The sequence below is a fragment of the Triticum urartu genome, chromosome 7 (genome assembly GCF_003073215.2).
Source record: "Triticum urartu cultivar G1812 chromosome 7, Tu2.1, whole genome shotgun sequence".
NCBI classification, from domain to species: Eukaryota; Viridiplantae; Streptophyta; class Magnoliopsida; order Poales; family Poaceae; genus Triticum; species Triticum urartu.
The window spans coordinates 28,821,533-28,834,952 of record NC_053028.1 but is presented as its reverse complement, the minus strand read 5'-3'; the positions used below and the strand labels follow the sequence as shown (position 1 = coordinate 28,834,952).

General features: G+C 48.4%; 1 protein-coding gene across 1 annotated transcript; it reads right to left on the bottom strand.

Moving 5' to 3' along the window:
- Positions 1 to 419: 419 nt before the first annotated feature.
- On the bottom strand, positions 420 to 4,884 carry LOC125520059 (LIMR family protein Os06g0128200). Its single transcript, XM_048684852.1, has 14 exons — positions 4,369 to 4,884; positions 4,200 to 4,285; positions 3,234 to 3,358; positions 3,016 to 3,126; positions 2,691 to 2,789; positions 2,433 to 2,555; positions 2,222 to 2,284; positions 2,079 to 2,143; positions 1,881 to 1,990; positions 1,676 to 1,790; positions 1,527 to 1,592; positions 1,048 to 1,158; positions 844 to 910; positions 420 to 756 (listed from the first exon to the last, which is right to left on the bottom strand). Exons 1-14 carry the CDS (start codon positions 4,716 to 4,718, stop codon positions 709 to 711), a joined length of 1,539 nt encoding a protein of 512 aa, XP_048540809.1. The 5' UTR covers positions 4,719 to 4,884; the 3' UTR covers positions 420 to 708.
- Positions 4,885 to 13,420: the final 8,536 nt, after the last annotated feature.

Sequence of the window (13,420 nt, the reverse complement as noted above, 5' to 3'; positions counted from 1 at the left end):
TGTGATTATCGCATGTACCAAAGCCTGCCCAAAGGCCTTTGCAGGCTTATCCTACTCTTTATTCTGCATGTTGTGTTGCCGTATCAGCACTTGTCGACAGAAATCAAGTTCGTAGTAGCAGTGATCTAAAACATCTTACAAAAGTTTACAGAGGGAGTAGTGTTTAGTCATCAGACACACAAACAGCATGATGCAAAGTTTCAAATGAAAAGCAAAGACAGAAAACTCCCCAATTTTCCAGAAAGACAGAAAAACGAGAATAACCGATCAAGACAAGCCATCCTTGATACAATCTACAAGTTTGCACGGTAATCACGGAATGGTACATACAAAAGAAAAGAACTGGACTAATTTAACTCATAGCAGCAAAGGAACACCGAAGGGGCACACAGAACATCTCCCTCACAGACCAATCAAACTTCAATAATAACATCAGCCGATTGATGATCATAAAATAATAATACAGAAAAGAACCAAGACGAGGAATGTGTACATTACAAAGGAAACTAGGTTGTTCTACTTTAACATCCGTGTCCGTGGGTGTTTCCATCTTCCAAGATTTTCATTGCCGCTAATTTACACCCATGAAAACTCCCCAACTCTTCCAGAAAGCGGTTTGAAGATCATATACATCGCTAACCAAACTATCACTCAGGAACAAATGTGATGTTGAATTTGTCAGGCTTTGCTTACAGAGCAAACCGAAAATTAATTTGAGAGCTGGAACCTTCCTGTCGGTTTCCTCTTTCGCCATCCCTGGACAAAGATTATGATGATTAAAATAAGCTCAACTTTTGCAGAATTTGGTGAGAATTAGCTGAGTAATTCAAAAAAAGGACTTACAAAAAGTGCATAGTAGAAGAGGGTGAGTATGGCAAGGGCAACAAAGCCGTACTGGAAAACATTGTACCTGCATATTCAGATGTTCAATAGCAGTATGAATACAAAACTCTGGGATTCTGGTGTCTACAGTGATATATATTCAACTATTCAAGCAACAACTGCAGGTTGATAGTTCTGCTGACTGCATGCTGGTTCAAGACTTACTTGTAGAGATACTTAATTCCACGAAGAGACTGCAGCGTGTGGCCAAAGATCTCCTGAGCTGCAGTTGCTTGTGCGTAGTATGCAAAAGCTGTCGCGCAGAACTGAATCACACTGCAAAATACACAAGCGCGGAAATTCAAGAGAGGACTTCTTAAAGAACAAGTGGTTTGCGTCCATAGAGGCCATCATTCACCCACACAGCAGTGACCGTAACTGTGGTACAGTAATAGCAGAGGATTTGGACCCAGGCCCAAGTTATATGCCCATGCTAAATCAATGCTTCAGGGGTGTGCACTTCCAAGTATTCACTATTACTGACTAATAACAGAAACTACTGTCCTAATGCTTTGTGGAAACAACTTAGATCTGCCACGCATCTCCACTACGTTCTTTAATTCTTGTAAAGTTACAGCCTTCAAACATTTCATTGGAAGTTAGAGGAAGACATGGACTTCTAACAGAAGATATCGGCAGCATACCTGATGGAACAAAGTAGGATCAGTCCAACATTAAACAGGAAAGAGTTCATCAACGTTCCTCCCCATCTGAAACAAGTTAAATGCTTGTTAGTAAATGTAAAAAAAAAGGACACCGCAAAGAAAATAGTGTCATGGCACAAGTCAACTACTTCATTGGGTGAATGGTGATGAAAACTAATTTCAGGCCAAGCATCATTTCTCCAGCAATCACTGCGATGAGGAGATAGAAGCAGAAGAATGCAAAAGCAGCAGTCCCAAGCAGACCTGGTACACAAAACAAATGATTAACCGGTTTATTCTCATAAAGAGGATAACTGGATGAGTTCAGAACAATATCAAGGATCAGAAGTGTACCCCAGACACTGTCCAGCTTTATGAAGATCTCATTCAGGAAAGAAGATAGAGGAGGATCAACCAACAAGTATATGATAATATGCGCAACCCAAGCAATCGATACAATTAACCTAAGATCATAAATCATTGTCAGACGAACCAAATTGCAAATACGTTAGACTGAATGAATGTACAGTTCAGATACATATTTACACTTACCCAACAATGCCGAATATGAGTTTTCCAATGTAAGCAAGCACTGTAAAAGCCCAGGTAGCCTCAGCCTGCACCATAATGGATGTCAAGACAAGAGTAAGTGACAACCATAAAAACGATGAATATGAGAATTCACGAGTAGTTACCTTCTCTCCTTGAGGATACATCTCTTCTAGAGCATTCATGTCATTTTCCAAAAGTAACAACTCCTAATGATTAAGATGGAAAGTTAAATATAATATTAGTTAATAGCATAACAGAACATAACAGAAAGATGTACAACATATTAAAGAGAATGGTTTGTATGGATACAATTAAAGCTTCAAAGCATATCATCCGTTTGAAGGGCAAGCATACCTTCTCGACAGCCTTCACGTTTTTGCGCCATTTTCTGCCTTTGTTCCCACTTCTCTCTTCTTGGTGAAGGGCTTCCGCTGCCTTCTTCAATTCCTTGGCCTTCTTACCTAATTCAGTAGCTTCCTGAAGGAAACATTTTCAACCTCAAGGTCAGATCGATATCTAAATTACACAATAATTACATGAAACAGAAACTTTCGCTGTAATCAGTTGAGGCAAACAGTCTCCACAACAAAAATAAAGCATAACTATACACACCTTTATATATTGTGAGCGTGTGATGACAGCTTTTGGACGCCGGACAAACGAGAATATAAGACTCAATGGAAGGCAAGCAATGCCAACACCACCAAATATCTATAAAATAAACAGAGTTGTTAACATATGCCAAGCCAGAACTGTATAGAAAGAGGCCAGCATGATTGCATGCAACAGTTAAACAATTGAAAAAAAATACATGGTTAAAATTGTTTCTCATACAGCTTTGTCCAAGAAACAAACAAAAGTACAAACTAACCTATCAGATGCTAGATCTACAAAAAACAGTGATCAACCTAATTGTAAACATTGAAGTAAAACTCACTGTGAAGAGCACAGATCCAACAATGGTAGCAAGGGCAACCACGTATTCAGGGAATGTAGCGCGCATTGTCCAAGTTGTTTGGGAGTTAGCAGGTGCAGTATTAGCTGAACACTGAAGAAAAGAAACCATAAAACAAGTCAGTCACCAGATGAAAAATATGAAATGATGAGCTACATGAAGTGAAATGCAGGAAAGCATAATTCCATCAGCGGGTTAACCTGACGGGTCAATGGAGCGATGCAAGGTTGGCCACTTGTGAATGCACTGAACTGGTTTGGGTTTGGAAATGCCTGGACAGATGAAGAGAGGTGCCTGACAGTGAAGTCCACTTTACCAATAAGTGCTGAAGGAACAAAGTGGAAGTGCAGTCAGGTAAAGTCAAGCCATCACGGATTAGTAAGAAGTTAACATCACGAGAGGTATAAAGAGAAACATCACGCATTGTAAGCAGTTCACATCAATGGAGGTACAATTCATCCCATGCAGGTACAAGCATGAAGGGTCTATGTGATGTGACCAAGAAACATGGAGATGTGTCAAATGAGCAGGACAAAATGAAATGTTGTTTTCTACGTTTCCTAGGTGGTTGAAACTAACGAGTCCAAATGTATAAGCTGCAACCTAGGACAAGAAAACAAGTGGGCGCAGTAGAAAATTCCAGAGCCTAAATGGGTAAAGTATAGATACAGACAGGAAGGATGAACCACAAATGCAGTTAGTAGCAACATGAAGTAATTTTTACATGATGTGAGGCAGAAAGATGGATGCTGCCCACCATTGCGAAAATGACATGGATAAAATGATGTGTTGTTCTCTATGTTTCCTACGGTGAATACTAGACAGTCAAAATGTAGAGCATACTGCCTAGTACAACAAAACAAGCTGTGGAAAGCACAATTCAAGGGTCCAATGGGCACTGGACATACACAGGTAGGATGAACCCAGCAAAAAGTAACTGTAAACCGGGTTTCAGATCTGGCTGTACAGCATTGGCTGCTCATGGATGAAAAACGTGAAAGCTTTGAAGCTCGAGGCCCCTCCAATCCAAATTAGAATTGAAATGCAGAGCAACACCTCGAGATTCACATTTCAAGCCCAAATCGGTTCAGATTATCCCAAAGCAGATTAGGGGCGAGCATAGCAGAGCGTCGCAAAAGGCAAGGGCGATCCGCACGCATACGCACCGTATAGGATTCCGAGGATGAGACCGCAGACGACAGCGGAGGCGACGACCCAGATGAGGGCGCTCTTGAGCCTCTTCCCGACGGACCTGGACGCAGGAGCAGAAGAGAACGGATCTAGTCAGTCAGCGAAGCAAGCCGAGCGCGGAAGGAAGGAAGAATCGAAACGGACTTGTCCCGGTCGCCCTCGTAGTAGAACATGGCGAATGGGATGACGAGGAAGACGAGGACGGCGTCGATGATGTAGACGACGAGCCAGAGCGTCTTCATGGGGAGGGTGAGGGCGCAGGCGCCGCTGTAGACGGCGCGCTTGCAGGCCTGGCGGTTGGCGACGTCGGCGGGGAGCATGAGGATGGAGAGGACGGCGACGGTGATGCCGAGCACGACGACGAGCTTGGGGAACCAGGCCTGGTTGGCGTCGTCGGGGTGCTGGTAGTTGACGAGCAGGTAGACGCTGACGAGGAGGACGAGGACGCTGACCACCGCCGCCACGATCACCAGCGCCACGTTGAAGTCCCCCATCTCGGCCGGGTTGGGGTCCCGGTTCCGCTTCCGGTCCGCCGCCTCGGGCCCGTCAGTCGGGCGGTCAGATCTCCGCGCAGAGGGGAGGGGGAGGGGGGGCTAGGGTTTTGGGCGGCGGGGAGCGCTGCTGCGGTGCCGGTCGGCGGCGGGCGGGCGACCGGCGCGCCGGATCTGCGAGGCGCGGGATTCGGGGTGGGGGGGGGGGGGGGAGGGATTTGGCGGTGATGGGGTTGACGACGGCGGAAGGGAGTGGGGAAAGGGAGAGGGGGGGTTGGCGGAGTGGCGTGGCGTGGTGGAGGTGGGCTAGGCTGGCGGCCGGCTCGGGTGGTTTGGTCTTGGTGTTGGGCTAGCTGTGCTGTGCTGTGCTGTGCTGGGGGCGGACGTTGGATTTCGAAAAAAAACACGGCGTGGATTTGGCCCGCCCGTTTGCTTCGGGGCGTGGGGATGGGGACGGGATGATTGGGACGGCGACGCGCCCAGTCCATGGAGGAAGGGTCGCTGTTCGTTTGTTCGGTCGGTCTTGATCTCTCAGCCAGTGTCACAGCAATTCCATCCCCGATGACCCAAAGTGTTCGGGTTGAAACGGACACAAAAGACGCCCAATGCGTCGACACAAACGGATCCGTACACGTTCTTTGACTCATTATCAGGCTCAAATTTAGGCCACATTTACGTCGGCGCAGACACGCGGTGAACGCACACGACGACTACGCCTATCTTCCCTTGCCCCTCATCGACCGCCATCGCATCCAGCCGCCCCTCCTCACTGTCGCCGCCCAGTTCCGGTGCCCATGCCGGCCGCCCACGCCCAAATACCTCCCGCAGCAGCACGCCACCCCACGAGTGCACCATACTCCGTCGTTGGGGGTCTATTTTCGTCGTCGTCGCCGCACTCCAACGTCGACGGCATCCCCTTGCCTCCACCGCCGGCAGCACCGCCTTGCGCGTCCACCTCACTCGTCGGACGCCGCCACGTTCGCTTCCACGCCAGCAGGCCTGCTACCTGGTCTCAGAGAGGCGCGAGGCTCTGCACCAGTCAGCTTCTTCCACTACACATGCAGGTGTTCAACGGTTCACCGGCAAGGTACAGATGGACTCCGATGACGCGTACTTTTTCAACAATTTCATTTGCGATTCGAATTATTAGTCGTCCAATGATGAGGATATTGTGGTTGTTGCTTTGGTCGTCCATGACCACATTAGTAGGCAGCGGCCGATGTTCAGGGGCTTGATCCCATGGCATACTCCGGCAACAGAGAGAGCGGCCATGTCACGGTTGACAGGGAGGGCCGGACTCGCCAGCTGGAACGGGACCCCACGGTCCCAGCGTCAGCGTGAAGGATGCTAAGGAGACCAGCGACGCGTCGCTAAATGGCCCTGCAGTTGGGCCGTACTCGACAAGGGGCCTGCGTGCTCTGCCATTTGTGTATAACTAGGCCAGAGTCATGTAAGTGGGGATCATCGAGAAACTGAAATCACGAACCGGCTGAGAGAGAGACGTTGTCCTTCTCCTCCAGAACATAATCTTCCTATTCCTTTCTCAATTATCCCCTCTCCCTTCCCTGTAGCGCCGCCACTGGTAGATCGGTCTGTAACATCTGGTATCAGAGGTTCTGTCCGTCGATCTGGAGACTGCCTACCCCAAGCCCCGCTACCAGACGAAACAAGCCAAGCGGGCGGCAGCAATGGAGGAACAAATCGCAGCACTGGCCAAGGCTGTCAACGATGGGCGGGTGGCCAACGAGGCCCGCCTCGACACAATCCAGCAGTCTCTGGAGCTCTGGAGGCCGGCGGTCACCCATCTCGAACAACAAGTCGACGAGTTGCGCACGCAGGTGGGGCGCATCGCCCTTCACCCCCTGCTCGCGGCGCCTCCGGATCCGACGCCGGAGGACGACACAGTGGTGCGTTTGGGGTCGACGGCGACGGATTCCAACCAACGCAACCACGGGCAACATGGCCACGGCGGGATCAACAACTCCGGGGGGGGGGGCGGCATATGGGGTAGTCACTACCCAAATGCCACCTCCGGTCAAGGGTGCGTGTACTCCTCCCTCTGAAATTTGCCCTTCGACCCAATTAGATGTGCATAAGTTTAGGATTCTGGGGGAAATACAAGAACAATCACACCCCTCTTACTCACATCACGCACATTGGGCGCTACCAAAGATGGATTTTCCATCCTTCGATGGAGACAATCCCCAATTCTGGAAAAATAGATGTGAAAAATACTTTGATGTTTTTGGAATTGCTCCGGATATGTGGGTTAGGCTAGCGACTTTGCACTTCACAGGCAACGCAGCCCGTTGGCTGCAACTGCATGAATCGCAGCACACGGTGTTCACCTGGGACACACTTTGTGGTGCGTTGAGTACCAAATTCGGACGTGAGCAATATCAAGCACATATTCGGCAGTTTAACACCTTGAAATAGACGGGTACAGTGAGTGCTTATATGCAACGCTTTGAGGAACTGATGCATCACATTCTAGCTCACAACCCGGCGTTTCATTCCATCTATTTTACCACTCAATTTCTGGAAGGGCTTAGAACTGAAATTAGAGCTGGTGTTATGCTACCAAAAAATCTGGAAACTGCCTTCTCTCTTGCTTCGTTATAGGAAGAGCTACTGGAGGCGTTGCCGCGGTGTGAGTACCGGCGTCAGGACACGGCCCCACCACGGCAACCGGCGCCAAGACCGTTGTTGGCCTTCGGCGCACTTCCAGCTCGACAAATGCTGCCGGGTCCACCAGCTGCTGATGATGATAATCGGGCCAGAGAAGCAGCCCGTGCACCTGATCAGCATGAGCAAGGCCTTGGCGATAATCGAATTGCCACTCTCTGCAACTACCGCCGTATGCGCGGATTATGCTTCAAATGTGGTGAAAGATGGGGACCAGGACACTAATGTGGACCAACTGTTCAATTACACATTGTGGAAGAGCTACTGGAAATACTGCAAGCAGAGCAAGTGGAACCAGCGATGCCTGAATTAGAAGATGAAGAAGAGGTACTCATGTGCATATCCAAGGTTGCCACTATGGGACATACTACTCCTCACACAGTGCGGCTCGTGGGCTCGATTGCAGGCAAGGAAGTGTTGATTTTGGTCGATTCGGGCAGCTCACGTAGTTTTATCAGTGAAGAAATTGCAGAGCGGGTGCACGGACAGGTTCGCCTACAGAAACCAATGGTGGTCAAGATTGCTGATGGAGGTGTGATGTCTTGTACAGGAGGACGAACCAAAAACAGCCTTTAAGACCCATCAAGGGCATTTTCAGTTTCGGGTACTGCCTTATGGAGTCACGGGAGGGGCAGCTACTTTTCAAGGTGGCATGAACTGGGTGCTCTCACCTCTCCTCCGCAAAGGAGTGCTAGTTTTTATGGACGACATTCTGGTCCAAACGTGTACCTGGACAGCTCATGTGAGGTTGCCCAGGTCGGTTCTGCAGCTACTCTCGGACAATGGGTTGAAGGCAAAACTTTCTAAGTGCACGTTTGAGCAAAATCGCATCAACTACTTGGGGCATCAGATCAGTGACGCCGGTGTGGCCACGGATAGCACTAAGGTTCAGGCAGTTCGGGATTGGCCGCGGCCAGACTCAGTTCGCAAGCTCCGAGGATTTCTCGGATTGGCAGGGTACTACCGTAAATTTGTCAGAAATTTTGGGGTGATCTCGAGACCATTGACTGATATGCTCAAAAAAGGGACAATCTTCATCTGGACACCAGTAGCTGATACAGCATTCAGAGAGCTTACAAAGGCATTGGTTGAAGCACCAGTCTTAGCATTGCCCGATTTTGCCAAGCGATTTGTTGTTGAAACAGATGCCAGTGCTACCGGTGTGGGAGCAGTACTGATGCAAGACGCACATCCTATAGCCTACCTTAGTAAAGCATTAGGACCGAAAAACATAGGGCTCTCTACCTATGAAAAGGAATGTCTTGCTCTCTTATTGGCAATCGATCATTGGAGGCCGTACTTGCAACATGCCGAATTCACTATCCGAACAGACCAAAAAAGCTTGCTCAATCTAACCGACCAGAGGTTGAACACACCAATCCAACAGAGGGCGTTTACCAAGCTGGTTGGTCTGCAGTTCGTCATCCAGTACAAAACAGGGATCACTAACCGGGTCGCAGATGCTCTCTCTCGCCGTGATCATCCGGCAGGTGCAGAACTGGTAGCAATATCTGTCTGTAAGCCTGCCTGGTTGGAAGTCATTGCCTTGAGCTATCGTGTCGACCCTGAAGCACAACAGAAGTTGGCCCAACTGGCAGTACAGACACCAGATGAACACGGGTATTCTCTGAAGGATGGCATCATTCGATACTGCGACCGTATTTGGGTGGGGGTCGATACCAACACCCAACGATCCCTGATAACTTCCTTACACGACAGCGCTGCCGGGGATCACTCAGGATTTCATGCAACTTATAACCGCATCAAGAGACTCTTTTACTGGAAAGGCATGAAAGACATGATCAAACAATATATTAGGGCATGTGTGACTTGTCAGAGAACCAAGACTGAACGGATATCACCTGCTGGATTGTTGCAGCACTTACCAATTCCAAAGAAGCCGTGGGCAGTGGTGTCATTAGACTTTATCGAAGGCCTTCCCCGATCAGGTGGTTATAACGTCATTTTGGTGGTTGTTGACAAGTTTTCGAAGTATGCTCACTTCGTGCCCTTGACTCACCCGTTCACAGCGCTGACGGTGGCAACCATTTACATGAAGACCATCTTTCGCCTGCATGGCCTGCCGCTAGCCATCATCTCGGGCCGTGATCGCATATTCACCAGTGTTGTGTGGCAAGAACTGTTCAAGCTATCCCAGACTCAATTGCGCATGAGCTCATCATACCACCCTCAAACGAATGGCCAAACGAAGCGAGTGAATCAATGCTTGGAGGGGTATCTTCGCTGTGCGGTCCATTCTTGTCCGGGTAATTGGAGTAAGTGGCTCTTTCTTGCTGAATATTGGTATAACACCTCATTTCATTCCTCGCTGGGGTGCACGCCGTTTGAGGTGATTTATGGCCACTTGCCTCGTGAGTTTGGTGTGGTGCAAGTGGAAGAGTGCTCAGTGCCTGATTTAGCGTCACGGCTGCGGGAGCGCGAAGTGATGATGCAACACTTGCAACAACATCTCAAGTGTGCCCAGGATCGTATGAAGAAACAAGTTGATAAACATCGCACGGATCGTGAATTTGTTGTTGGTGACTCAGTGTTCCTCAAGCTGCAGCCGTTTGTGCAAACATCCATGGCTCAACGACCTCATTAGAAGTTGGCCTTCCGGTACTATGTACCATACCCAATCATCGCTCGTGTTGGCGCAGTGAGTTACAAACTGGCACTTCCAGAAGGCAGCAAAATCCACCCCGTGGTACACGTGTCTCAGCTGAAGAAGATGGTGACCCCGGACATTCCAGTGAGTGCCACTTTGCCCCCAATTAACACTATCTTGCAGGCAGAGCACCAGCCAGCATCCATATTGGAACACAGGCTCGGCAAGATGCAGGGCGTGCTACAACCCAGGGTCCTGGTGCAATGGAGTGAGCTCCCCGCTTCACTAGCTACCTGGGAAGAACCACAAGACCTTCAGCTTCGTTTTCCGCTGGCACCGGCTTGGGATCAAGCCGGTTCTCAAGAGGGGGCGAATGTCACGGCCGACAGGGAGGGCCGGACTCGCCAGCTGGAACGGGACCCCACGGTCCCAGCGTCAGTGTGAAGGAGTGCTAAGGAGACCAGCGACGCGTCGCTAAATGGGCCTGCAGTTGGGTCGTACTCGACAAGGGGCCTGCCATTTGTGTATAACTAGGCCAGAGTCCTGTAAGTGGGGATCATCGAGAAACTGAATCACGAACCGGCTGAGAGAGAGACGCTGTCCTTCTCCTCCAGAGCCTAATCTTCCTCTTCCTCTCTCAATTATCCCCTCTCCCTTCCCTATAGCGCCGCCACTGGTAGATCGGTCTGTAACAGGCCATCGCCTACTCTAGCAAGACTACTCTGAGTCCACTGGCCCGCCCTTCAAACACAACATATCCTGGCGCCGCTTCCGGATGGTTAGGCATGTGTTCAACCGTATCCGGGAGGGGGTGGTGGCATACAACAACTACTTTGAGTGCAATGAGGATGCCCCGGGAAAGATTGGCTTCTCCTCTTTTATCATAAATGCATTGCAGCTATTCAGATGCTTGCATACGAAGTACCCGGTGGTCTCATTGATGAGTATGTCCGGATGAGCGAGCCCACATGACTAGACTCCATGTACAAGTTTTGCAAGGCTGTGGTACAAGCGTTTAGCCCGGAGTACTTGGGAGATCCAGCTGCTGCAGATACAAGCCAGTTGTTGGCGACCAATGCCAGTAGGGGATTTCCGGGGATGTTTGGTAGTATAGATTGCATTCACTGGGAGTGGAAGAATTGTCCTTCTGTTTGGCAGGGGCAGTATAGGGGCCATGTGAAAGCTTTCACTGTCATACTAGAGGTTGTGACCTCACAAGATCTCTGAATTTGACACTCTTTCTTTGGCCTGGCTGGCTCTCACAATGACATTTTTTTGCGGGGTGCTCTCACAATGGCATTTAACATGCTTCATCGCTCTCCGATATTCGCAAGGCTTGCAGAAGGCAACTGCCTAGAGATCAATGGCGGCCCCTACTACAAGGGATACTACCTAACTGACGATATCTATGCTCAGTGGACTACTCTTGTGAAGACAATCCCCAACCCTGTAGGAGATAAGAGGAAGAGATTTGCCCAACAATAAGAGAGTACTAGGAAGGATGTGGAGCGTGTCTTTGGCCTTTTTTAATCTCGACGGGGCATCGTTCGGTATCCTGCTAGAATTTAGAGCACTAAGAAGTTTTGGAAGGTGATGACTGTTTGTGCGATCACAATTCACCGAATTTTAATCATTAATGCGTGATTGTGAAATTGACATTCAACTGCAAGATGATTTGATTGGTTATACGTGGGCTCATACTGGCAACCAAGATATGTATCGTTCTTTTTTTCAAATGTATTTGTGATAATTTAAATTTTATTCTTGTAAACTATGAGATATTATTTGGTTAAGAAACCATGAAATATTTGAATTTGATTGAATTATGTGTATTTGGGGTAAATTTTTTTGATATGCACGTAAAGGAAGGAAAAAAGTGCGTGTACCGACCGCGCGGACAAAAATGCGTCCGTGTGTTGGACACATTGCCAACCCAAACAAATAAGGCCCCTCCCAATGCTCCACCTCGTACAGGTGTTAAGCCTTCCACGTAGGCAAAAAATCTGATGTGGCAAGTTATTTAAGAAGAGAGAGATGAGCGTGGTGATCCCAGAAAGAAACGATGCTAAGCGCGTGAATCTAGACAAAACATTTAAGGCCTCATTTGGTTTGTAGGATTTTTGTAGGAATTCTATAGGATAGGATTTGCAAAGGAAAAATTCCTTTGAAACCCTTTGGTTTGTAGGAATGGATTCCTCAATCCTTCATGTTTTGGAGGAAACAAAACATTAGCCTAGACTCAATGAAAAAATCCTATCCTATGCATCAAATGACATCTCTTTTTCTATAGGAATTGACATGCATGTCATCTCACTTCTTATAATTTTTCTTTTCCTATAAAATTCCTATCCTATGAACCAAAAAAAGCCTTAAAGGAAGGAAGCCTATCAATACATAAAGAGTTTTAGTTGCTAAATCATTAAATGAAGCAAGCTTAGTAACCATAAGCTAAGCACCTATGCATTGGGGAGTATAGCTGCTAAGCTATTTAATGTGCTTAGCACCTCATCTAAATACCCATGCATTGGGAGCAGCCTAAAGGGGCAGACACGGCAACCACAAAAGGCGGACAAAGCAGGCTCTGTTTCGGTGGGATCGTTGGAGTTGCTGTCAGTCTCGTGTGATGCGCATCGGTGCGTTTTTTGGTCCGCCTGCCTGCCCGCGATGCATGGAGTGGGGCTGCGATTGGAGGGGCCGGACGGCGGTTGGTGATGCCAGCGGATCGCTTTCTGTTCAAGATAAACCCAAACGAGTGTATAATAATTATATAGTCTGCCTATGGATTTTAATTTCGAGGTTGGTAGTACGATCAATTGGTTGTGGGCCAGGTTAGCACGGAATTCGGTCAAGGACGGACGTATTTGGAGCCAGCAGATTTCACGGGAAGTTCGTCTGAAACAATGTTCTGTTTTTTTTCTCACTTAATAAATATTAAGCCACAGCAAATTTCACGGGAAGTTCTTGTGGTGGTGGTGGTACGAGCTACTAGCTGCCGCGCATGTGAGTTTCTCCGTAAACAATCTCATCCGTCAAGGGCAGATATTTCGGTGACACACAGCAGGGAGCAGTTAAGCAGAGCAAAGTACGTATTTTTATTTATTATTTTCCCCTGAGGAGGATGGAATGTCCAATGCATCCTTGTCCGTTTCAGAGGACAGGTGGGGGGCATAAAAAAATGCAAGTGCAAGGGTGGCAGATGGAGATAGTAGATGGAACCGGGGAGAGTTCCGTTGTGCCCAGCTATAGCCGCCTATGGCTGCGGGGCTGAGGGTCCGGGTCTAGGAGAAATCAGCTGCTTCTTTTTCGTCTCATGAGACTTGTCGCCTCTCCGTGTTAATCTTTTTCTTTCTATTACGCGGCATCTCTATTATTAAAGAAGAATCGAACGTCGTGATGGCTCGACCTCGCTTTT